Source organism: Aphis gossypii, chromosome 1 (assembly GCF_020184175.1).
Source record: "Aphis gossypii isolate Hap1 chromosome 1, ASM2018417v2, whole genome shotgun sequence".
Lineage (NCBI taxonomy): Eukaryota > Metazoa > Arthropoda > Insecta > Hemiptera > Aphididae > Aphis > Aphis gossypii.
Window position 1 is genome coordinate 8,589,305 of NC_065530.1, and position 27,176 is coordinate 8,616,480.

The 27,176-nt window shown below is 26.7% G+C and overlaps 4 protein-coding genes across 6 annotated transcripts; 1 reads left to right on the forward strand and 3 right to left on the reverse strand.

The window, feature by feature from the left end:
• Positions 1–1,129: 1,129 nt before the first annotated feature.
• LOC114131062 (protein dispatched) lies at positions 1,130–14,013 on the reverse strand. 2 transcript variants are annotated; one of them, XM_027996190.2, is made up of 12 exons: positions 13,497–14,013; positions 10,174–10,322; positions 9,280–9,403; positions 8,397–8,573; positions 7,801–7,963; positions 6,267–6,484; positions 6,020–6,196; positions 5,813–5,945; positions 5,291–5,723; positions 4,839–5,226; positions 4,217–4,762; positions 1,130–4,135 (listed from the first exon to the last, which is right to left on the reverse strand). In XM_027996190.2, exons 2-12 carry the CDS (start codon positions 10,182–10,184, stop codon positions 3,260–3,262), a joined length of 3,246 nt encoding a protein of 1,081 aa, XP_027851991.2. In that variant the 5' UTR covers positions 10,185–10,322; positions 13,497–14,013; the 3' UTR covers positions 1,130–3,259. The 2 variants fall into 2 exon arrangements, with proteins under 2 accessions (XP_027851991.2, XP_027851990.2); XM_027996189.2 differs by having other exon boundaries at positions 7,801–7,966; positions 13,497–14,011.
• Positions 14,014–16,366: 2,353 nt separating this feature from the next.
• On the reverse strand, positions 16,367–20,204 carry LOC114131078 (protein C12orf4 homolog). The gene is made up of 12 exons (XM_027996212.2): positions 19,901–20,204; positions 19,697–19,842; positions 19,437–19,621; positions 19,253–19,361; positions 18,278–18,396; positions 18,026–18,199; positions 17,833–17,954; positions 17,610–17,758; positions 17,431–17,548; positions 17,256–17,374; positions 16,810–16,935; positions 16,367–16,722 (listed from the first exon to the last, which is right to left on the reverse strand). The coding sequence occupies exons 1-12, from the start codon at positions 20,082–20,084 to the stop codon at positions 16,564–16,566; spliced, it is 1,710 nt and encodes a 569-aa protein (XP_027852013.2). The 5' UTR covers positions 20,085–20,204; the 3' UTR covers positions 16,367–16,563.
• An 826-nt stretch (positions 20,205–21,030) lies between these two features.
• LOC114131058 (60S ribosomal protein L18a) lies at positions 21,031–23,452 on the reverse strand. Its single transcript, XM_027996181.2, has 4 exons — positions 23,287–23,452; positions 22,911–23,090; positions 22,664–22,840; positions 21,031–21,248 (listed from the first exon to the last, which is right to left on the reverse strand). Exons 1-4 carry the CDS (start codon positions 23,302–23,304, stop codon positions 21,087–21,089), a joined length of 537 nt encoding a protein of 178 aa, XP_027851982.1. The 5' UTR covers positions 23,305–23,452; the 3' UTR covers positions 21,031–21,086.
• Positions 23,453–23,615: 163 nt separating this feature from the next.
• Positions 23,616–26,539, forward strand: LOC114131057 (vinexin). Of its 2 annotated transcripts, XM_050204551.1 has the most exons (9): positions 23,662–23,679; positions 23,746–23,924; positions 23,999–24,053; positions 24,123–24,255; positions 24,652–24,821; positions 24,881–25,136; positions 25,457–25,540; positions 25,604–25,807; positions 25,898–26,539. In XM_050204551.1, exons 2-9 carry the CDS (start codon positions 23,891–23,893, stop codon positions 26,015–26,017), a joined length of 1,056 nt encoding a protein of 351 aa, XP_050060508.1. In that variant the 5' UTR covers positions 23,662–23,679; positions 23,746–23,890; the 3' UTR covers positions 26,018–26,539. The 2 variants fall into 2 exon arrangements, with proteins under 2 accessions (XP_027851981.1, XP_050060508.1); XM_027996180.2 differs by having other exon boundaries at positions 23,616–23,924.
• Positions 26,540–27,176: the final 637 nt, after the last annotated feature.

The following is a 27,176-nucleotide window of genomic DNA, read 5'->3' on the forward strand; positions in this document are numbered from 1 at the left end:
GGTGCTAGAACAAGTTTTTTGAGAATCAAAATGGTCAATGAAAATGTCTTATAGTGAATCATATTATAGAATTGGCATTTTTAACGGGCAACGAAGTGCACGGGATCAGCTAGTTTTTTTATATAACTTTGTTGCAATTAACCTTTGATTGGAATAAATTGAAACATTGTAGGTATTAAAAATCATGTTTTATTCGTATGAATTTCATCAGGTTCTTTATTTTCTGGAATATTAGTATTAATTTCATCAATATTATAATTTAGAGTATCTGTATCAACATTGATAATACCTGGACCATACATATCTAATAATACATAATCTGGGTTGTCCACACATTCTATCAAGCTATCTACTCTTAATTGAGAGAAAACTAACCAACAAAATATAGATAGAAAAATTAAACTACAAAAATTTGCATTATGAGACAGAAAATTAAATCTTGTTTAACATTAGTGATTGCATATTATTATAATTTGTTATATAAACACTTATACTAATACTATTACTATATTTATTTTTATTTTCTAATATTAATTATAAAAATTAAAAATAATTGCAATAGAGTTTATTATAATATTAGGGAGGTGTGGGGCAACCCCCCCCACGGATCTATGTACCATTAATCATTACAGCACCTCCTAAATTCACACCCAATGTGCGCCTATGGTAGGCAGTGGCACCGAAGTATTTAAAAATACTATAACATCGTACCTAGGGCCCTCAATTTTTTTTTCAGTATAACAATTGAATTGAATGCGAAATAAACCATTCACATAGTTAGTAGTTTTACCACTTGTTTATTTCATTAAAAACTACTGCACAGCTTCATACACGGTTGTTAATACGTGGCCAGTTAAACTCACATGCACAGATCACTAGATGTCTAGAACTGGTATGAGCGTATGACACAATTTAAACTGTTCACATATCTACTTATTAATAATTAGGCAAACATTTATTATGGATTGAATATATTTGATCAACTTTAATTTCATAATTTCAATTAATATTATAGAAATTTCACAGTATACACAGATCGATAATAGGTAGAATATCTACCTACTGATATTAGGTACCGACAGTAATAATTAGTTATAGGTATATTACCATCATATAAATTGCAATCAAATTTACTCTCTTATTAGTATTAATTTTATTTTGTACTAAATTCCAAACAATATTCCATCACAACAACAGAGTATTTAATACAAATCAATTTCACGAATAATCAATAAAGGTAAGTACATATATAAGTAATATAATTAATTAACGTAATAATATAATATTAAACATCATGTTAGGTACTTTAGACAATAAAGTAAAACAATCAACATTCATAAATATACAGTTACAATTTATTTTGCATAACCATAATGCTAATGAGCAATATATATTATATTGTAAAAGTGCTGGTGTGGCTGGTAAATACTGTAAAACTAATTGTTGTGCTTGCGAGTGCTTAAAATGAGGCACCGAACACCATCACTATAATCATAGCGTGGTCGCGTAGGCCATAGAATATGCAAAAATTATGGATGGTAAAGACTCATTAATTAAATGTTTTTTGTGCGTTACTGTGAAAAATATTTCACACCACCACAATACTGTAAATCTCATTTTAATTAAAAGGATGTCAGCGTAGTATTTGTTTTTTCTCTTCGACCCATGCGCAACATCGAAAATTTGCGTTAGCTTTAGTAATATAGAGTGAATTGACTTATAATCAAACTTAAAGTTAAAAACATGAAGTCTTTTTACATTAAAATTTCACAATATTTAATTTTAAAAGAAGGTATGAGCATTTTTAAATTGTGACATTTTACATATAAATTCATAAAAAAAACAACACAAAAGTAAATATATGATTGAGATAGGTAAGTAATTCACAAGTTAATAAATAATAATACTAAGAAACTTTAAATTTCACGATAGGTTTATTCTTTATTCTAACACGAAATCTAACAAAATAAGATTGGTTTTGAAGAAGGAATGAATGCAAATTTACTGTTTTTATGCATGGGTTGGTCAGAGGGAAAAAATACATATAACGCGCTGACATTCTACTTCATAATGATTAGATCAATTATATCCATTAAAAAAAAATCAATAATTATATCATATATTTTTGTTAAATTTCTGAATCTCACTTATAAATTACTTCTTAATTCGATTTAAATTTTGTTTATATAGTTTAAAAAAATTGCAAAGATAACTAAGCCTTAAGACTAAAAATTAATTTATATTTTTAGAAGCCACAAAATATTTTTGAACTAATACAATTAATTCCCCTCTTTTCTTTTCAGTCAAATGCACTTGTTTACAATTACAATAATATATTTTAAAATATCTTTTTTATATATATATAATAAACTAAAAAACATATAACTGTATATCTCGGTACCTATACTATTGTTATGGTTAAATATAATATTTAATACACATGTAACTTGTATTTAAATATATAGCAATTATTACATTACTATTTAACTATAATATTATAAACAATAGCATTTTATTAAATACATCAAATATTAAACTCAAAAAATTCATAAAATAATAAAAACACAATAATTATATAAACAAAAGAGATCAAAATTCAAAAATAATACTAACAAAGTGAATATTTTATAATAATGTCATTTTAATTATCTACTCACACAAATAAAGTTTATACCTATTTAATATTAATTAATGAACATAATATTATTATGATTGAGCACAAGCAGTTTTAATAATTACAACTATGTACTAGTCATAATTATCAATTTGTTTTTCATTTAAAACAATAGGCATTTTATCAAACTTCACAAAAAAACCATATTTTAATATTATGTGCAGCAGGCATTATATGTGCTAGTGAGTACAAACACACCTATCCCTCGAATTGCTATTAAAGTATAAAATTTAAGGAAGTATTACAATAATAGTTCCTAGCGACTACTGCTTCTGATCACTAAACTTAGGACCTGTAGTGGCCTTCATGCCCGTGTGGCTGGATATAAATCACAATAAAAGATCTACAATTTCGAGGAAATAAGTATTCATCTAATGGATGGAACCTTGGCAATTTAAGTATGGCGAATAGTCAATCCCTGCGCCTGCCCGCTCTGATAGGAACACACTACAGTAAGTATTTATTTAACCATGGTCATGATAAAATCATAAAAGTGTATTAATGTTAAATATTCAATAAATAATACAAATCAGTAGATATTTTCCATGTTCAAACAAAAATACTTAACTAAAGGAGAATAATAAGTTAAATGTGTATGGCATTGGTTTCATTTTTTTTTACCACATCATTATCATCATCCCAATATAAACTAGAAGTAACAGATCTTGTATTAGAAGGTTGAAATTTAACTGGAAGAACAGTTAAATTTTCTAACTCTTGAGCTGTAGGTTGATTAACAATAGCAGTGCTTATACATGATACAGTTGATTCTGATGCAACATTAGAAAATGGAGAAGCGTGTCTTACACGGTTTTTATGTCTTTCGTTCACATTGATATTTCGTAATTTCTTACAACAACGATATGGATATGGACCATGATCATAATCTGAACCAAATACTGATAAAAGTGATACTAAAAAAAAAGTTGAGTAGAACCAACTAATAAACATTATGATGATCAAAAATATGCCAAGTTGAGCATACGGTAAAACATCCGAAGGCAACATAAATGCTCCACTAGCACCAGTTGTGATTGCACCCATCAATGATGGACAGGCCATTAAGGACAATGCTTTTGAAATGGCTGTCGCTCTAGGTGAATCTTCACAAGCCAACTGATACTCAATAGTATAATGCAGACTAAAATCTACAGATAAACCAATAGCTACAGAAGTAGCAATTGATTCCAAAACATTAAGATGCCAACCCATCAAAACCAACACGGCAATTGTAGTGCAGATGATGAAAAATATAGAAAGCACTGTAATTACAGTTAATGAAATACTTGTAGTTACAAAGAACATTATGGTAAAAGCAAGAAACAGTGCAATAAAAGCTGACATTATAGTGTCTTCAATTAATGTTTTTTGAAGATCATAGAAACCAAGATGACTGTAAAACCAACCATTTCTGAGGCCAGGCGGAGCAGTTTCCATCATTTTAGATGACCATGACTCAACCTAAATTATAAACAATGCATTACATAATGAACAAAAAAAATCATTGTTACTAATAATAAAATAAAGTCAAAATATAATTACTTGTTTATAAAATAGTTCCATGTCTGTATAAGATGTAGTAAAAACAAAATTACTTTCAAACTCTACAACAACAGCTTTTATGATTGGCAAGAGTGTTTGGTTTTCTGAATGAAATAATGGATTTGAAAACTTAGGTCCAGCTACAGAAGGAACAAATATGGAAACTGGTGTATTATATACAATGTACATAGCTTTCATAATACAGAAATGAAATATATTTCTCGGAAATGGAAACTCAAAAGAATTACAACATGGCCATCGATCTTTTTCAAGGTTATCTACACAAGCATGGCCCATCCACTTAACAAACGTTTCCATAAAACAATTTGTCATTTGTGGTCCACCAAGAGCTCGATAGAAGGGCTGCAAGCGTAAATTTGCACAAAACTGCAATAGCCAACTTTGTGACTTTGGATGCGCTATATCAAAGTTTGGATCATACACTAAATTTCCGTGATCTTCTGGATCCAAATGACTACCCGTATCATTAGGAAACAAACCCCAGACAAACCGTAGAGGAACTCGATTTTCTGGATTATTATCAATCTAAAAAATTAAAATTAAATTATGTTATGAATATATTCACATTTTAAATAATCATTTTTGTATTATAGTGATTTACCCTTAAAATTCTTTCAAACCAGAATTGATTTTTATAAACCAAATCATATTGTTCGAATGGATGAGACTCCCGAAACAACTGAAATTCCACAGATTCTGGTAGTTTCATACCTGGCCATATCCATATTACAGTTATACTCAAAATACCCAGAATAAAAAAAAATGTTATCCACACCCATCGAAAGCGGAACACAATTTTTAATAACCATGCATTAAAAGAAGTTTGAATTCCACGTAACATTTGCTCCATTGCTAATAATTTATTAACTGGTGCGACTTCAAATAATACAATATTATGCCTGTGCTTTGAGCTTAAAAGTACAATACAGGATGGTAATAAACTTACAGTTATCAATAAATTGACAAAAACTGCCATAGCTGAAAAAATACTAATTAAAAAAAAAAAATTAGAATAATAAAATATTGTAATAAATATAATTTTTATAAACATACCTAAAACAACTAATTCCATTAATAGCACTGACAAATGATGATGCAAAAGCACAAAATGTTGTGGTTGTGGATAATGATATAGAAAGTAATGAATGTTTTAGTGTCTTAGAAATTACATCAACCAAAGAACCAGCCTGGTCATTAATCTTGATAACTTTCCACACATCACACATAATGAACGATGAATCTGCACTGACTCCAATTAGCACAATTATGGCAAGGACATTCATGAATGGAAAAAAATGTATTTGAAATACAAATGTATAAATAAAATAGGAAACGGATAAGGAAAATAGTATATTCAATAAGGTCACAACTGTAATTATTATTGACCAAGTATAAAATAATACACATAACATAATAAAAAAGGTACTCAGGAAAATTAGATATATATCACTGACAAGCTCAAGGTCAAATAACTTTTCTTTAATACCTAAAAATAATAATAAGTATTATAATTAAAATAATACAAATCTTAAACACAATTTATCAATTAAAGTTATTTTAAGACGTATTTCTTACCAAAATCAATTGCTGAAATGCTAACTAATGGTGTTGATAAATTAGCATCTTTCATTGCTTCATAAACATGAACAATTGATCCTTTTCCGAACGGTAAAAACATCATTGAACTTGTCAAAACATTAGTTGGAGCCTAAGATTATATAAATAAAATAATAAAAAAAAAATTGAATATTTAGATAGGTATAAACAAAAAAATTGATTTACATGTGGTGGCATAAAATTGACATCTAAGTGATAATGCATTAAATTATAAACACCACTAAATTGAACGCATTGACGTGGTATTGTAGAATGATCTGTTTGCCATTCAAATAACTTATTGTCATGATAAAAGTGAGTACAAGCTTCAAGTAATGTCATTGTTGCATTAATATCTTTTGGCTAAATAATAATACATAATATTAATAAAAATATTCTAAATTTAAAAATAAATAGTTTTCATTTAAATTACTATAATTTCTGAACAAGACTTATGTTTTCTTAACAATGTAATATAGTTAACCAAAGACCACGGTGGGCAGCACCCATGGTCTTGTACATCACAAACATCTTTATATGCTACCAAGTTTTCTAAACGCTCCTGTATAAGACACATATCCTTGATTGCTTGGTATGTAAAAAGATGTCCACCATCACTTGATGTAAACACCACTCTAGCATGATCATACGCTAAAAAAGTAATATGATTTTAAATTATCATACATAAAATTATTAACATATAAACCAATAAAGAATTTGAAATGTTAATTGAGATGTTAATTATACCTATATTTTGATCTGACCTAAAGTTAATCTATTTCAAAATTGAACTAAGCTTAAATTAAATACAAATTATTTGTTGACTTCATTTTTAAAGAAATAATAATAAAATTAAAAACTTAATTACATAAACTCATGTACTAAATAACTATTTTTTAATAATCTACTAATATAATATAATCATTTTCCTACTGACATTCAGCCATTAATATTTGTCAGTATTCTGCTAATTGTAGGTATAATTTTTTTCTATTATAAATGCTTTTGAAAGTTACAGCAAAACATTAATTGTACTTCGAGTATCCAATTTTGCACAAACAAATATTCCAAAATAAAATACCATAATATAACTCATTCATCATTAATTCTATGTTCAAAACTATATCTTGATAATTTTATGGTTGAGACTTCCAACCCCTACACACATGTTCACAAATCACTCATGACCACATTCCAACCATATTGGGACTACATAAAACTTTTGGAACACTTCTAATCTTCAAAAGTTTTTTCTAAGATTTAAAATCATTACAAAAACTTTCTTAATCTTCTTCGACTATATTATTTAGATATAATAGCTGTATAAAGCTTAGATTTTTAGCCCTAAAAGGTACTGAAATATGCATTATAATAGACCTACAAATCTTTTTAAAAAACTGTTTTATATACTTTATAAAAGCAATTATAACATTAAGAAAATCGTATTTATTTTGAATGAAAAATTAAAAAGTAATTTATAATATAATTATATGAAATAATTAACAAATTTCTAAAAAAAAAAAAAATTTTAATTAACTTAAATGCTGTCAATTAGGTGCAACTTCTATTCAAAATTATCTGGTAAAGAATAAATATTTTTGAGTATTTTACTTATCTTTATCTATTTACGTAACTTTTTTTACTTATGTTTAAAATAAGCCAAAATTAATCAATTTAAAAATAGCACTAAAACATAAAATGCTTAAAAATATACATTATAAATATTAAAACTATATTATACTTGTAATCTTTGATGTACATAACAAATTTATAGCTTTAAATGCTTTAATTTCTATTCTCTATAAATTTATAATTATAGGTATTTTATCTATATCCTAAAATAATTAGCAAATTCTATGGAATCTGAGCTCTATTCATATAGAATAATGTAGTAAAATACAGAAATATTAAATATTCAATTTTAAGTTTAAATACATTTTTAAATAAATATTATTAGTATTACTAACTTGGTCTGGAACAAAAAAAATCTAATCTATTCTTTCGTCTTTTCTTATCATTCCGTTGAGTCATAATTTCAGTTTCTTCAAATATTTCATCATCTAATGGTGACGTTTGAGGTAGGAATTTTTTTATATCAGTACTTTTAGAATCCGCATCAGAATTCAAATTCTTCTATGTATAAAAAAAAACATGATATTGTTCATAAATAAAAATGTATTTACAAGCATCTTAAATTTTATGAATTGAATAATGTAGTATAAATACATAAATACCATAAAATATAAAATAATAATATTGAATTCTTAACTCCTCTTATTTAAACTAAATATTCATAAGTTAACATCTTTAATTAAAAATGACAGATATCATTGTTTAGAAATCAAAACTAAATTTAGTTTTATTAAACTATCCTAAAAAAAATAGTAATTTGTTAATTATAATACAGAGTATCATCTTAAGTTATTTAAAATTTATTGCATTTTTGTTATTTATAGATTGTAAATATTTGTTTCGTAATTAATAATAATAAAATAAAAGGTTATGTATTTAAAATAATTAAAACTGCTAAATAAGATTTTTAAAAATATTAAACATAACTTACAAAATTAACTAAAACATCATTTTTTCTGAAGTCTATATCTTTATAATGTTGTGGTAATACATGAGTTGGTATTCTTGTAATATCATCTATCAACTCTGTGCCTTTTTCTAATGCCTTCATCAAATTGTCCCAAGTAACTTGCCGATTACCAATATCAGTACCACGTGTCTCAAAACCCTGTTTTAAATATAAAATATTATTTAAATTTAATTTTTAATATAAATTTTGTATAATGTAAATAATACAGTAATTAGGTACCTTATGTATGTATGACTTTACATAATAAATTCTACTCATAACTTTATATTACAATATTAATAAAAACTAAAAAACTTGATTTTATTCAACTTTTATATTAACTATTCCTAATTAGTCCTCTCAATTTAAATTAAATTTTTATATAATATAGTATAATTAACAAACTATTGAAATTCTATAAAACATATATCATAACTCATAAATATTAAAAGATTTTGTGACAGTTAACCCATATTAAATGTATAAATTGAGATCTATTAAAATTACCCAAAAATAATATTCAAAATAATATAATATATTGTTCTTGAATAGATACAAGATAAATGTATGTATAATTATAATAAATAACCATAAAAAAATGTTATTATGTCGTTATTCTTTATTTTATTATTATTTATAAGTAGGTATACTAAATATATTTTTACAAATTTTTACTCCATTTAAAGTCACTCTAGCCAGGAAATATTGAGTATTCTGCTAACCTGGTACCTACTACTAAATCACCCAAGGGAGGGTTCACTCTTTCTTTAACTGTTAATACATATTTTTAAAACCAAAATGTTATCAACATTTAAATTGTAAATCATAAATTAATTATATCAGTATTAAATCTTTAAATACTTACAAGTTCTGGGTGTGAAAACTCTGGTAAGCGTCCAATAAAATAGGGTATAAGAATAGTACTACTGCATAATAACACCACAATTGTTATTACTTTACGTGGATGGTTTACTAATAATTTCACATACCTAAAATAATTTTTAAAACAATGTAAAAAATTTATAAGAAAAAATAAATACAAATTTTTATAAAAAATACTTAATTCAAAATAAAAATTAATTTTTATAGGTAATAATAACTAAAATAAATGCAATCATATTGTTTCAAGATGATACAATTATAAAAAAATTATTTTTAACCAGTACAAAACTATAGTATTAAATTATAATTAAGTTATAGACCACAACTTATGCAATTAAGTACAATCAATAATTATAATTATACTAATTGTATTCTTGTATCAACATCTGCGATAATGTCATAAAAGATTAACTAAAGCATAGAAAGAAATCATTTTAGTATATTATTATAAAAGAAAATTATAAGGGAAATAATAAATTGAATGTCAAATCCCTATACTCCACAAAAGATAATTTGTCAATTAGAATAACATAGTACTAGCAAACAATTTATATAAATCAAAATGGTATAAAGATTTTAAAGATGTGAAAATTGTTTACCTATGTATTATCAACTTTTTATGAAACAATTTAAATTACATTAATAATAAATTATAAACTTAGTATAGCATAAAATACTTAGAAAACAATATATTATCTGACTGATCTTTTAATTATTTTAGACCCAAAATAGTTTAATATCCTGTTAAATATCAAAAATGTAATTAAACATTAAATAATTTTTATTTAACATACATTAACTATACAACATACCTATATGTAATCTTCTAAAAATATTTAACTCATACAAATGTTCTAAAAAATAGTTTTATAATTACCAATCAATCATTTTAAAATAATCAGATAACAAATTGTAGAATTGATTTACAACATCAAACAATATGTAGTAAAGACCTTATAATACTACAAATTCATGTCTTCAATGTTTCTTCCAAGCTTCCAACCATTACTTCTTTCGTTTTATTTTCTGAAAATATAAATACATAAATGAAAAATGTTAAATACAACTTTCTTTAACTTTATTCTAGTTTTAAAGTAAACGTATAACACTTTAGTTGTAGACTTGTAGTTAATATCATTAATTCAAAAATAAATATTACAATCCAACCGCCGCTTCCTTCTGCTTACAAAATATCACACCGTGTTAATTAATGACTTATGTATTATATTATATACCTACAATCAGAATCGAAATAAATATACATTTTTTTTAAAACAAAACGATTATTTATTTAATTGTTTTAAAACTTCATAAATGTTAATTATTCTGATTTGTGTACAATGAACCGTTTTGTTTTATTTAACTAAATAACCTATAAAATTATAAAATAATTTTATTAAATAGTTAAATAAGTAGGAATAAGTCGAAAAAAACCATTGCTAATTAATCAAGTATCGACAATTCATATTTTACTTATACGTCCTATACTAGTCGAATATAAGACCCGGTATTTTTACCAATGATTATTAAGTACCACGATGGTACTTAATTACGGGTTTATTTCTATCCACCAATTTGTAGATCAAACTTGGTAAAAAATTTACTAATAGTAAATTAGATGTCCATACCAATAACATTTGATCACTCCTACCAAGACCAAAACAATTGTTGTTAAATAAATAATTTTATCATGCGAGTATACTATTATTTACGAGATTATTTATATTCTGTTTAATTGTAGGTATATACATATATAGAAATATTTTGTTCAAAATCCGTCTGATTCGTATAAAATAAAAATTACTATAGGTACTATTGAAATCTTTTAACAAAGAATCATGATTCATGGTTATAAAAGAAGTATTATGGGGGCGCCTAAACGTATATACACACCCGCGGTTGACACTTCCGAAATTCTTTAGAAAAATTCACTGCCACCACGTGCGTTTTTATAAGTTGACCTTGGGTAGGTCTTGAACAAAAAATGTAAAATAACATATTATTACGAATAGACATACGTTAAACTGCGCCCGAAATTTTATCTGTTAAAAAGGTATAATGTAAACTGCGTCCGACTTAATAACTTATTTATTTAAGTCTCTATATGATTAAAATTAATATAGAAACATATTATATCAAACTAAAAAGTATAAATGAACCATTTAAATACCAACATAAACAACAACAAAAAAAAAAAATGTGAAAAGTTACAAGATTTAATTTATAAATATAATAATGGTCAAACTATGTATCTACAATATGTTATTATTTGTAATATTTTGTAATTATTTTACTTTTTAAAATTATATTTTTTTTTAATTCCTAATTTAATTTTAATTTTAATAATTCATATTATATAGCTGTAACGAATTAAGTATACATTAAAGATAATTTTGCAAAAATATAGTTATTGATTTTTAAAATTTTCTCGAGCTCAGAATACACGTCACCTTTTTACACTTGATAAAAACTCGGGCGCAGTTTACATATTAGAATGTGATTTTGAAAAAGAGTCATACGTGTGTATTATAATATATTTATAATATTATAGTATGAACAGTATAAGTATCATAATTCATAGGGAATTAAGTCAGTAATAAATATATAAAAACATTAAGCACATCGCTCATAAAAATATGCGATTTAAATTAGGTATAGACGATTTTATGCGTTTGAACAAATGAATATGTATTAGGACAAACCACAAAAATTTAAAAAAAAATATTAATTAATGTACCTATTATTTTCTTTTGCTGAAATTTGATACAAAGCACGTTTCCTCTCTCGTTTGAATAAAACTAAATGGAATATTAAATTTATGAGTATCACAAATATGATTGAAAAACATCATTTTCATAGAAAAAATACATATTACAAAACCTAGAAAAAACATTTTTAAAAATAAACGCAAATTTAATTTTTCGCTTTGTTTTATATTCTACTGTAATAACGCGTTTTCAATAAATTATAAATACTTTGTTGATTCAAAACTGTAATATATATATATTTTTTTTTTTTTAATTAAATTGCGCTTTTAGAGATAGGTATTGTCATAAGTCATGCATATAGATTTAGCACTTACTTTACACTAGGGTGATCTCAACCCATTGAATAATATCCTAACTATTCGTCCAGTCGTCCTACCCAAATACATTATATGGCTTTAAGCATTTTACCTAAACACGTTGCTGCGTAATAAATTTACGCGTGAAAAAAACAATTAGCCCTAACTCATTGGGGTAAATAAAAGCTATGTAAACTATTATAGGCTAGTAATAGCCAATACTCAATAGATATAATCCTATATTTATTATGTAAATCAGTAATAATAAAATAACATTACCTTTACCTTCTATAAGGTATAAGTGTATAACGACGTACTTGAACAAATACTTTTTTATTAACAGTGCACCAGCAATCAGCTGGAATAGGTATCTGGTTAAATTCAAACCATCGTCACCAGAGTAATGTAAGTACCTATATGTTGTAATTTTATATAGCTTACAATAGTAAAACATGATCTCTAATTCCGTATAACGTCATACAAATTTAAAAAAAATGCTAAGTTAAATAAGTAATAATAAATATTATACTTTTATATTTTTATAACTTTAAAAACGTCAGTCTTAACCATGTTTATAGTACTCGTCAATAAACAATATTTTTTAAATAAGAAAAATATACTTGAGCGGGAAAAAATTATCTGTTTAATATTGGAATCTATTTGACATAAGATGTTTGTATAAATCATTTTAAAACCTAAGATCAGTATAAAAAGCATGTTAAGTGTAAAAAAACTTACAACATACCGTTGTATAAATATACTGTACGCACATTTTTCTCGTTGTTTTATCTTATTAATTTATTTACATTAGATAGTATCTTTGTTTTTACTATTTAGACATTTAGCAATGGCAATATAATAAATTCAAGTTAAAATAATCGACTGTGTAATGAATAATAATCGTTTGTGTTAATAGAGGGAAAAAAATTTAAAAATCGTCAGTCGATAACTGTTTTCTGCCCGGAAACTTAAACTTGTACAGACAATACGCGTAGATGGAGAATTACTAAGACTATATGCAGAACTTGTACACAGTCGCACGCGGTCTTTTCAGGTGGTTCAGTAGTCGGGTCCCGATCTCAAAAAGCTTATTATATTTCGTATAACCATGCCGGTACACGGTAGTAGGTACATACCTATGTGTATTATATAATTATGCAAGTACCAGCCAGTTCGAAGACGGCCCTCGACGGAGGAAAACAATATTGTTGTACGTCGCGCGTATCGCAACGGTACGATTATAATATTATCGTAACGAATCGCCGGTATCGATTTATACGCGGTTTTACTGTTGACGACGATCCGTGCCGCGCGAGATAAAACGAACACAATCGATGCACAAAGCCGCGCGATCGACAGCGGACGACGACCCGTCCGCACACATCGCAGACACGACACTGAACCGTCTCCGGAGAGAAGCCGTGCGAGCGCCGAACGCGAGAGAATGTCGTCGCCGCGGGTCGGCTGTCGGTAGATCGTTAGAGCCTGTTCGGGCCGTGCCGGGCGCCGGAGTTAACGCGGTATATGATATACACACGGCCGTGCGACCGTGGTGAGTGGAATGATTCCGGGCGGGAAACGGCGACGAGAACACGGTTACCGTGGAAACGACGGCATCGCTGCTGCTGCACCTGTGCGGCTGCACCAGCCGCGGCCTGTACCATCCCCACCGACCCGACACCTGTTGTTGGTTCGCTCGGCTTGACAGACGCGTGTTTTTGGGCCAACGGAGGGGAGGGCGTCGTGGGAGGGGAGGGCGAACAGCGTTTGTCGAATATTCGCCCACTCGAATCCCGATAGATTTCATTAATTGGTACGTTCATCAATGCGGCACCACTGCTACGTTGCGGCGTGACGAGAAGCGAAATATTTCCGAGAACGTCCTGACTCGTGAGAAAAATAAAAAACGATTTTTTCACGTTAGTATATGGTACACATACTACACCACGGTGATATTACAAATAATATTATGATGTCGTAGGTTCTTGTTGACATTTCGACGGTAACAGGACGACAGTAAACTAACTTTATAGTTTATACACATAGATCAAAGGAGTCGAGTACTAAAATACCAATAAAAAACCCCTTATCCCCGATAAATCTTCCGTTCCGACTTCCTAGAATATAATTTATCACACGGATCTGTGCTTAATTTGCAAACGGATTTTCTAATCTTATGATTTTTATTTTGAAATTAATGTTTTAGCCATACCTAGTCTAAATAGTATTTTTATTCGATTTCTTCTATACAACGAGTATGAATAAAGTTCAATGTTTTATTTAACCCTGCATACATTTCAATGTAGAAATTATGGAGGAGACTATAAAATATGACATTGTGTAGTTCCCAACAAAACAAATACCTAAGCTATAGGTAATATGATTTTGAACTATGATTTATGTATTACTTTAAATAACCAGAAGGTCCAACGTTGTACAGTTTTAAAAGTAATAATAAATCAACAATAGAAGAGGGACTAATATATTTTTTAAAATTAGATCAAGAGATAACCCTACAATGTAGCTGAGCATATTTTATGTTCAAACAATCGCATAACATGAAATTAAAATAATAAATAAATTACAGAGAGGTGACAAAATGGATCTAATTTGAATCTCACCTGATTCGGGTGATGATATTTGAAAATAATGCATTTATATTGCTACTTAATGATACATCATACATTATTTATTTGGTATTATTGATTTTTAGCGGGGAGGTAACCCTTCTGGTGTTTGCCACTTCTTTTTTTTTTTAATTCTGCCAGCGAAATGTCCGGTTTCACTCCTATTATTCTGCATAGCTGTATTCTACATTAAAATATTTATAATATCTTACTCGATAGTAGGTAAATTATTGTGCGAGTTTAATTTTAGTACTCCCAGTACCCTAATTCAGTATAATCTAAACATTCTAAACCATAACATATTTAATAATAATCTAAATAAAATATTACATTTCACACTTTTTGAATAAAAAAAATTTAAAATCGCGGTATGTATATGTCTAACATTCAGTACTAATATTATATCATATGAATAGGTATATGGGTATAGTTATCAGTCATAAATAAGTAATTAAATAACTTTTTTCATCTAAATTGTTTTAAAATTAGATTAAAATATTAAATATCTTAAAAAAATTTAAATTCAACTATACGTTTTCATGGTCTAATGTTTTATATCTTCTTTACCTATATTGGCTAAATTTAAATATATCTAGGTAATTTTTACTGTGTCTACTTAGTGGCATGGTGAACAATGATTGCCTAATAAAATCGCTTAGCCCTAGGAATTTATCATGAATTCAAAAATTAATATTTGTATGGATAAATGTATAATTATTTATGATACCTATTATTTTTATTATACTAAATCGTTGATAATCTATTTACAATAACAACAATCTTAAAATAGCATACAGTTATAAATTCTATACTAATATATTATGTTTTAGGGTGATAATGAATGGGTTATTGTTTACAATTTAAATACATACTTTCTTAGGGTTTAAATTAATATGCTTTTTAGTTACACAACTATGTCTACTGTAGTTTCCTTAAATATTTTGTTTGTTTGTGATAGACTAATCTGTGCATTGATTTATTTAATAGGTATATATTATACATACAGTGTTACACTGTTACTTCTATTAACAATCTATCAAAAATTTAAAAATACTACTAACAAAACGTCTTGCAATTTAGAATGACTAATACATATATTCATTACAGATTATCCTAATGTAATATTAAAAGGACTACCCCTGGATGCATTGTCTTCATCTTACAAAATGCAGAACATACCAAATGGCAAATTATATGTTATAAATAATCCATTTAATATATATATATATATACAATATACATATATATTTTGTTTTGTATTGAATAAAACAATTTATTGTTATTTTTAATAAAAATAAAATAATTTTTGTATTTAAGTAATAATAAATTAATATTATTTTACCTTTATTTTAAATCCAAAAAAAGGACTTTACAAAAGTATACCAAAGTAAAATAATATAATAACAATAGTGAGTAATAGAAGTTAGAACAACTTACAAAAGTTCATATAAAATTCGATAAATTTCTAATTGAATAAAATATTCTTGATAATATAGAATTTTAGTAAATGGAAATGATACTAAAATTAGTAAAATTTAACTAATAATTTATAATTTGATCGATTTAAGAGCATAAATTACTTGGATTTAGAGTTTCGTTTACTTTTTGTACTCTTTTTGTTCTTGGTTAGTAATTCAATTTCTGGCTCTGATGATTCAAACACAAGTGGAGTAGACACTCTGAATATAGTTGGAACCATTGTTGCTAATATTCCAAACACTTCTTCAGATATTCCCTAAGTATATATTATTATTTTATATTTGTTTATTTATTCAGTTTATAAATACATTATTCAATAAAACAGTAATATATTAATACTCACTTTTGGAACTAGGAACTGAATAGTTTTTAGCTCTGATCCACCTAAAGATACAGATTCTATCATAAATCCTTTTACACACTTCAAAACTAGTTCTGCACGTTTCTGACACCAAGGAACAGTCATATCCTAAACAAATAATAACTGTTTTAACAATTTTGACAACGAATACTCAGAAATTTAATTTAAGATGAAATTTAAAATTTAAAAAAAAAGTATTCCTTATAAATTATAAGTTCTTTTTTAAAGAAGCTGCACTTAAAATTTGGTAAATCAAAAGATTTTCTATTACCTTTAAAATTTAAATTGTTTAAGATCAATGTATACTTAAAAATAATATTTTATTTAAATGTTCTTACCATAATAAATATTCTTCTTTTTTTATTAAATTTAATGTAATTAGTGATTACCCTTATATGCATATGTATATCAAAGTATTTTTTAATTACCTCAGTCATTTCATGAGTCAAAAATAATGGAATAGTTATCATAGTAATATCATATGAACAAGCCGTTTTCAATATATTCCTTAATCCCAGGATTACTGGATGTCTAGAATTTATATCACCTAAAAAATTCAATTATTTTAAGTATACCTAACACTTTTCATATTAAACAACTAACCTGATTTTAATGAATCATCAATAACCATGTGAAATACAAGATGCACTGAAGCAAGATTTGAATGTTTTGTAATGTAAACATCACCACATTGTAAAAGTTTTGATTTATTTCGCCGGGCCTACAATTTAATAAACTTTTAATAATAGTGTAATTAAATTAGTAAATAATTTATACCTTACCTGTAACTCTGGAGATAAAAAATTACTAACTGGACCCTTGCACTTCCGATTTTCAACTGCTACTTTAAGATCAGATTTGATAATTTCTAATTGATCCTGTAAAGAATTAAAGTGAAATTCTGTACTACCTTCGCAAATATCAAAAAACTCTGTAACCAAAACAACAACATTTTATTAATAAACTATTGAGTTGGGTATTAATTTAAAAATATAATAATATTACCCTTTGCTAGACCAGAGTAGAAATCTAAGTTGTTTGTGTCAATAAATAAAACAAGCCCTTTAAGATCTTGAGAATATAATTCTAATACTGTTTGTAACCTTTGAGGATGATGAACAACTGTTCTAAAAAAAAAATTATTATTATTAATAGTTTAATTTGCACATCAAATAAAATTATAACAAATATTAAATACCCGTTTTCTTCTAAAGTTAAGCTTAGAAGGTTTAAAGTATCTGCTGACATTATGCGAATATTATGGGTAGATTTCATTTGTGATCCAAGATGTATAGTGAAACTTTCTTCCATATCATATAAAGACATATTAGAAATGGTAAATCCATTTGTCACAATATTAATAGGAGAATTTCTAAAAATTATTATTAGTTATTACCATTTAAATTTTGTTTTTCTTAGCAAAATTAGGTTTGTTATTTTTAGTTTTTACCCAATAGGAGAATACAATCCATCAACCCCTTGCATTTCTTCTACTGTTTTCATAACCCATTCTCTATACCCAGTGCGTTGTTCCTGTTTCAAAGTATCAAGTCTACTATTCCATTTACCCTAAAAAAAATTAAAAATATAAGCTATTTTATCCCTGAGTACAGACCATGATAAAATAATAATACAAACATACAGTCTGTAGATTATCCCCAACATCTAGTTACAAAAAGTTAATAGTTAACTACCAGATAACAACCTGCTATTGCTATCATACAGATAAAACAAAAGGTCTGTATTAATCTCAATAGTTAAATTTATACATATAAACCAAATATAGTCTTACCTAACCACCAGACCCTGATAAAGACTTATGATTTTACATTTAGTGAACAATTTAGTATCTTTATTTTAGTAGTATTAAATATTTAGTTTGTGTTAATACTTTTAGTGCATACACTTTTTAATTTTTCAATCAATATACAAACAAAACAAATCATCAATCAACTTTAATAAAAAAATATTTATTATTATTGGAAATAAACACATGTATGGAATCTGTTCACCTCACTATATTTTAATCTGATATCTGATTGATGTTAACAGTATAAATCAAATAAGTTATAGATATCGGTGCAAACACAATCTAATATTCTAATCTTTTAGTATTTAACACCATAAACTTTTGATCAAAAATCAACAAGTACATTATGTAGGTTGCTCCTAAATCTGTAGTCAGTCACTAGGAAGTAGCCTACATAGCTTATGCAATTTATTAAGGTCTGCATTTTGTTAAGCAGACTATAATCAGTAAGGCTTATTCTAAGAACATTTTAATTACTTAGTAATTTCAAAATAGCAGGATTTTAATTAAATTAATTATAATATAAGTAGTTATATATTATAATAGTTAATGTTGCTAATTATAAAACAATAATTTATTCTTCTACTAAAATTAAGATAAAATATTTCAAATTACTTGAAGCAATGTTTGGTCATCAAAATGCTTTAATGCTAAAGCATTAATATCATCTTCAGTACTGTATTTATTTAACCCATCCATGGCATAATTCATTTCTTCGGTTTGACTAGATGAAATTTAAAAATATTAACTATTTCATTCAAACAAAATCTTTTTTTTTATTTTAATTATATGAACACACGTTTTTGTCAAAGATGTAACTTGTCTACATTTTCTACTCATGATATCTTGGACTGCTTGGGCATAACCATATTCAATATGAAGAATAGCATCCAAAGAAGGTCCCGAATGAGCTAATTTGTGAAATGCGGTGCCAAACAATTGATCATTACTAGGTCCTTTATTATCAGTGAATGAGAAAGTTTCCTAAAAGCATTAATAATATAAATAAAATTTGAAATATACATATAAAAGAAAACTTTAATGAGCTTGACACTTTACCTCTTGAAATGCCTTTTCCCAATATTTAACAATATCTTCAACTTCAATGGTTTCATTTTTAATACTTTCTATAGCATCAACTGTCTGGCAGTCGTAAAATTCAATTGAACATTGTTCAACAAATTTTTGTAACTCGCTTGATAGTTCTATAAAGATAAGAAATAATTAATATTTTTGTCATATATGATGACAAAATAATATTACCTTCTATAACATTTAATGGTAAGTTAAACCCATTTATAATTCTATGACTTAATTCTTCTATACTACCTTCAAATGGTATATGAACTGGCACTTCAATCTTATAACTGTCAGGAATATTAATTGTAGAAATTGTATAACAAAAAGTTTTCTGATGTTTTTTCTCATAATCCTTAATCCCATTCATCCTTACGATTAATAAGTGTTTAAACCAATTATACTTCAAAAATCCATATTTTTATTTTATTTAATATAAAAAAACTGATGTACACATCAGACAAAAATCACAATCTAACAAGTAACAAGTTTAAAATCACTTATCACTAAAGATAATAAAGATCTTTTATCATGGTTGTCAGTTATCACAGAAAAATGATTGCTATGAATTATCACCTTTATCAATTGTTCTGTGTACTAAACGAACTACTACAACTCACGACTGTTCTGTGCTACTACATGTAGTAGTATTATAGACTATAGGATAGTCTAGGCTTTCAATTTTTTTTATAGTTAGTGCTAGAGAGCCTTTATAAGCTTATATAGGCTCTCTAGTTAGTGCTATAATATATTAAATACACAGATATATATACATATTCTGTGGTTAGAAGCATAAACCTATTATTAGTCAATAGTTATAACTCTTAAGTTAAAAGTCTGAACTTCCTCCAAATCAGTGGCACCAGACTTCAAAAAACACACTCTAGCCAAATTAAAATACTACAATTCCAAACTATTTCTAGAAACAACAAATCAATATTTTCTTATGAAAAAAACAAATTGACTTTAACTTCTACAGGAATTAAAATATAATGCAATGCATTAATGCCCATTATACTTTATTTAATTTGAGTCATGTGTTAAGTAGATACCTATGAATGGTATGAATTATAAATCATTTGGTCCACACCAAAAAAAAAAGTCAAGCTACAGTTGACAGGTTTAGGACTACGCTCGGTCATTTAGTGTAGTGCATCATACGTCAATATGATTTTTTAATCATATTATTAATAAGTGAATTTATAGTTAACACCTTACATTCTTAGTTAAATAATATTAGAAGGTTGCATATAAATAACTGAACCAATTTAAAAAAAAAAATTCAAAATCCAGACTTTGGCAATATACAAGGCAAATTAAAAATATTAAATTGAATTCTTTTTATTCAGAAAAATCAAATATAATATCCATTTTACAAGAAACTGGTTGTTGGGCGTCGGATAGAGAATGTGTTATAACGACGACGTTTTCCTTCAACACGGTGAGGTAGAGGGAAACGAATATCACTGTCGTGGAATTGTTTCACATGTGGCCTTCTGGTGTTCTTAGCCTTCACAACTTCCACTTTAATAATCTGAAAAAAAATATAAATGCCTTATAATACATCAATAAAAGTATAAACATTAATTACTATAATATTAATAAATCCAATCGATTTTTAAATTTTTAATATTCAAGAACGTATCCAGAGAGGGAACAGAAAAAAAGGTTTTTTACATAAATCATAAAATTAAAAATTGCATTCAAATTTTTTAAACTTCCCCTCTTCTACAAAAATAAATAATATTTGGTATTCTTGCTTTGGCATGCTAATATTTTATGACTAATCCCATTCATCTTGGACATAAATTAATATAATGATGCAGACACAAAAACTAATTAATTAATTTTTATGTTTTTTCCAGGAAAATTAAAATAAAAAGTAATTAAATTATTGTGAGACTATGAGCTCAAATGTTTAAACAGCATAAGTTACTTTTATTAACCTTAAGCACACACTTTACGGTCAAAAAGACAGGACTTTAAAAATTTGGTATATTGCTTCAAAAATATAAAATATTAATCTAACCCAACCTAGGTACCTTCTAATTAGGTGATAAACTAAATTTAGATACAACTCCCAATTGTATACAATTTGATGTCTGTACTATAGAAGTATTCAAAGTTCATTATTGAAAAAACTGTGTGATATAACCTTATAAGTAATAACATTTTTATCAAAGTTTAATTAGTTTATATCAAGTATCAATAAAAGTATTTAACGATTTTTATTTATTTAAGAGTGGTAAAATAATGATTATTTCAATTTATCGAGTTTTGATTGATATACTTCAATATATGGTCAAAAAGACCATGAGTATAGAATCTCATGAATATTTTTAATGCGTGTAATCTAGGATTAATTTAATAGACCAACAATAGTTTAAACCACCAGCTCTCTATCGATCTGCCATTTAATCTTTATTAAATATAAATATTTATCGTTTTAACTAACATATAGACCAGCGGTTCTCAACCTTTTTTCTTTCACGTACCCCAGGTTGAGAACCGTTGGTATAGACCATCAGCAGGCCTGATCATTTTTAACCTCATTCCAAAAATGTTTTAGGTGTTATTTTTAAAATAGATGATAGATCTCAGCATTTATCAATAACTTATAATATACCACCAGCAATCACATATATAGTGAAAACATGCATTAGGTATATAATAATTAACAAGTTTCAAACCAAAACTTCAGTTTACTAACAGAAAAAAAATAAATAATTGACAAGTTCTAATTTTAATTCAGAATTTATGAGCATATTACCGATATTTTAAAACACATTCAATATGATCTAATATTTGATCAGAACTTTTTAGCCTTTAATAAATTTATAACATACATAGTATTTAAAAAAAAAATAAAACAATATTAAAACTTATCAAGATTCAGAACCAACTATTTACTTAAATTTAATACTTAATACAAAAAAAAACAATGCATACCTGAATAGCATGAGCCCTGGCCCTGTGTCTTGCACCCATATCTCTATAGCATTTAGTGACAGCACTAGCAACAGTGGTATCTCTGTATTCACGGTACATGTTATGTGTACCTGATCTTGAATCATAACGTAACCAAACTCCAAAGTTTTTAATTTTGGTTGGAGATTTATCGGTAACCTAAAAAAAACAAAGACCATTAACACATACTTTATAATTTAGAAAACACAATAATTAAAAATTTACATACTTCTTTCAAAGATACAATTTCTCCTGTGCTTTTCTTAAACTTTTTAAGTTGTCTTAAGAAATACCAAAACCGAGACTTGGCAACAATGCGATCTGGAGCGAAAATCCTCATCTTGTATAAAGGTGTAGTCTTTTCTTTTTCGGTCGGCAATTTGCGTCCGATGACCTCATATTCTTTCAACTGTAAATAAATTGAACAAATTAAAATATAATACAATCCACATTAGTGATTAATTTCACTACAATGCCACATGTCATGTGATTTTGAATACTTCATTATTAAACCAGTTGGGTATGTCAAAAAATATGTAAAATGTAATTATTTGAGTAAACACTTAGTACTCCAAACAAATTACTAAAATCGGAAAAATACTTACATCTCCTTTGGCTTTCATTTTGAATTCACCAAGATCCTAAAATTAATTGGAAAAAAAGTAACTAGGTACTGAAAAATTTATGAAATGAGAGAGCACCAAACATAACCCCAAAGCTGATGGAATATTTTTTTTATCTTCTATTCCATTTGACACGGCCACGATCATGGAATAATAATACCAACCTGCCATGTGCAGCAGGCTGCTACAGCTGCTGCAATAATACTATAATTCCCATTTTTAAATTTATGAAGCAGGCAGCACTGTGTTTACAACTGTCGTCACGACATATTTTTATAAGAATATATTGTTGTTATTATATTATTCATTGGCTGTGTAGTGATAAGAACTTTATTAATAATTTTAGACGACAATACAAGTTTTTACGTTTTAACTGTATATATAATAGTAATAATAATGAATCATTAACCAAAACATTCGTTTTTCGTTATGTGTTGGCAGATAGTGATTGAAAAAAAATATCAGTCTCGAAGGTCGTGACGTTAAACGTGTTTGCCTGTGGTTAACTATGTCTGTGGCTCGTCGGAGTAAAATATTATGATTGTTCTGTTACCGGAAAATAAAACGGACATTATATCATTTCAAGATGGCCAATTGGACAGCTTTCACTTCCGACAGTTGTATGTGGTATTTTTTTCGTCTATTCTATTTTTTCGATGGGCTAATTGCTGATGAAAATGATTTTATGTTTCAGCACCCAAAGTGCCAAATCGTCCAGCTCCCCCTCCGCCCAAAGTGAACAAGCCTTTGTAAGTTTGTATAGTGCTTCCGGTGTTTATAATAATAAGCAAATAATGACGTTATTTTTATTTGTTTAGAACTCAATCGAGATTAGCTAAAGTGCTATCATTGAAACATTCAAAATCACTCAATGGTTTTCAACAACCTGTTAAGAAAAAACCTCCTCCTAGACCACCTCCCCCCAAATTTGCACAAACACCTAAAACTCAAGTAATACATAAATAATATTTTATTTTTTAACTTTTAAGCATAATATTATTGTAATTTTTTGTTAGGTCTTTCATTAAAATATAAATCATCATCAAAAAAAAAAAGGTATAAAGTTATAATAAAATATTTGAATCTTTGATATTCTCCCCATTCTTTAATAAATAATACAATTGCCCATCTAATTTTAGTTTCCTTTTTTTTTTAATAATTTATTAAAATATGGGAAAAAGTAATTTAGTTCCTAGGATGTATATTATTTTACCACAATGTTGAATGTTGTATCAATCATTATTTTAAAAAATATTTTGAATTTGTTTATTTATCTTAAACCAGGTACCTATACTTAATTTATTAAAAAAAAATTATTTAAAACATATTTCATTTATCTATTTTTAGGTTAAAGCAGGTTTGTCTTCTTTAATTGGATTTAAAACGAAGCATGCAACAACCCCGACACCTTCTTGGGCTGCAAAACCCAATGAAATGTTTAAGTCTTCAAGTACCTCTCAGGTGGGATGTCTCATAGACTTAGATTCACCTCAAACTTCTCCTACATCTACTCATAAGTTAGTGTTTTATATTTTTATTTGTTTTCTATTCCATTAAAAAAAAATTATTTATTTAGATCTAGTAGCGATGGAAATAGTGTTGATAGCTTCAACAGTGATTTTGGGCCCTGGAAAGGTTCACAAGCTGAAAGTAGTGGTTTTGAAGATGATTTTGATTTATTATGTTCGAATGCAGATATGGATTATTTCAAAAACCGCTTTTCAATTGAAAGTTCATTGCCACCACCTTCATTACCTCCACCAATGTTACCACCAGATGCCCTTAATGTATTATTAAATGGTCCTAAATTACCTCCAAGACCTAATAAGATGGTAAGTTCAATATTTAAATTAACAAATAACCTTTAATTCAATTGCAAATCACCCTGAGAAAGTCAAATTTGTATCTTAAGAATGCTAATTTTTATCGTCACATTGTGTAATTTAAAAATCTTTAAATATAAATTAAAATTCAATATATTATTAAATAAGTTAATTTGTGTTATTGTATGACCTATCTCAATTTTAAAATTAAAATGGAATATGAGAGCATGCATGTTTAATACAAGTGTGTTTTTATAATGTATGTAATTTTTAAGTTGTATTATTTTATATTTGTTGTTTACTATAGCTTATTATAATTAATATTCTAGCAAACTGAACTATCAAAATCACAGTCAAAATGTATTGCTCAATTTGATTACATGTCTGGCCACGTAGATGATCTAGTTTTTAAGGTAATGTCCTAACTATCTTTTTAATTATACTATTATATATTTAAATATTTTTGTTAATCTTAGAAAGGTGATGAAATTTTTATTACACGATGTGTCAATGATGAATGGTTAGAAGGTACATTGAATGAGCGTACTGGAATGTTTCCGGTTAGTTATGTTGAAATAACTGAACCATTACCTAAGGAATCTCTAAACAATCAAGAAATCCGCCAAGTAATAGCTGTGTTTTCATTTAAACCAGAATGCTGGGAAGATCTAAGTATACAAGTAATAAATAAAATATATATACTGAGTGTTTCTTAGAAAAACAAAAAAATTATCATTATTATTTGATTCTAATTTCCAATTATTATTTAGGAAGGCGATCAAATTCAAGTATTAAGAAGAATCGATGAAAATTGGTTGTACGGGGAGTGTAATGGATCTAAAGGTCAGTTTCCATCAAATTTTGTCACTGAACTACCTGATGATTTATAACAAGCATATTGTGATATTAAAATAAAATACATACATATATTATATTTACCAAATTTATCAATTTTAATACCTATTTTTTTATTTTATATATTTAGTAAAGTAATAATATGTGATTGTTAAAATTATATAAAGTATGATACTAGATATTAATGAGCATGTATGAAATCAAAAAGAACTTAAACTAAAGTAAATGAACAATTTTTAATGCTCAACCTATAAAACAAACAGGGTATTATTATTAATTACTTATTCATTAACTTTGCCTAATTTGTTATACCAATATTTTTTTTTATATTATGGTATTCATATTCATATTTTGATTCAAATGTTAATTGTAATTATATTGATATTTAGGCTGTATAATTTTGTCCATAATATACTTTAATGCCATTATTAGTTGTACTATACACATTATTTTTTTATATATATTTATTATTATATTATCTTCTTTGAGAGTTATGTTTTACAGTTTTTATTAACTTATTCATTTTAAATTTAAATAAACACTTGTATTAAATGTTATTCTTCTTAATCAAACGTCTTATTTAATTCCTAATTCATCCTTAATTGATGGCATTCAGAATCATTGTTACTTTTATTATGTCTACCTATATCAGTGGTTCTTAATCTGTGGTTCACGGCCTCTGATGATCCACAACACTCATAACCCGGGTCCGCGGCAGCCTTAATACATCTTGACAAGACATAATTATAAATGTGTATGTTTTGCTATATCTACTTATATAATTATAATGTAAAATAATCATTATAATTTTGGTTATGTTAACGTGAGATGTAAAAAAGAGATATTCAAGAAAAATTTGTAAGGGAGTTCGTGATCTTCAAAAGATTAAGAACCATTGACCTATACTATTAACTTAATGATAAAATACTAGTACTTAGTATATCCAATCACTATTCACTATTGCTTATTAGTTTATTGTTAAGATTCAATTTTTATGTATTTAAAATACATTTAGATGTTGAAAATTAATAATAATCTCATGACTTACAACTTTAAAAGTCATAAAAATACAATAATATTTAAAACATAATAAGTATTAATATAGGGTAAATTGTGAAGCACGTAAAAATATTAACAATTTATCATTTTTTGAAAATAATGTATTCTGTAAGCATCAAAAATTTAACATGTGTA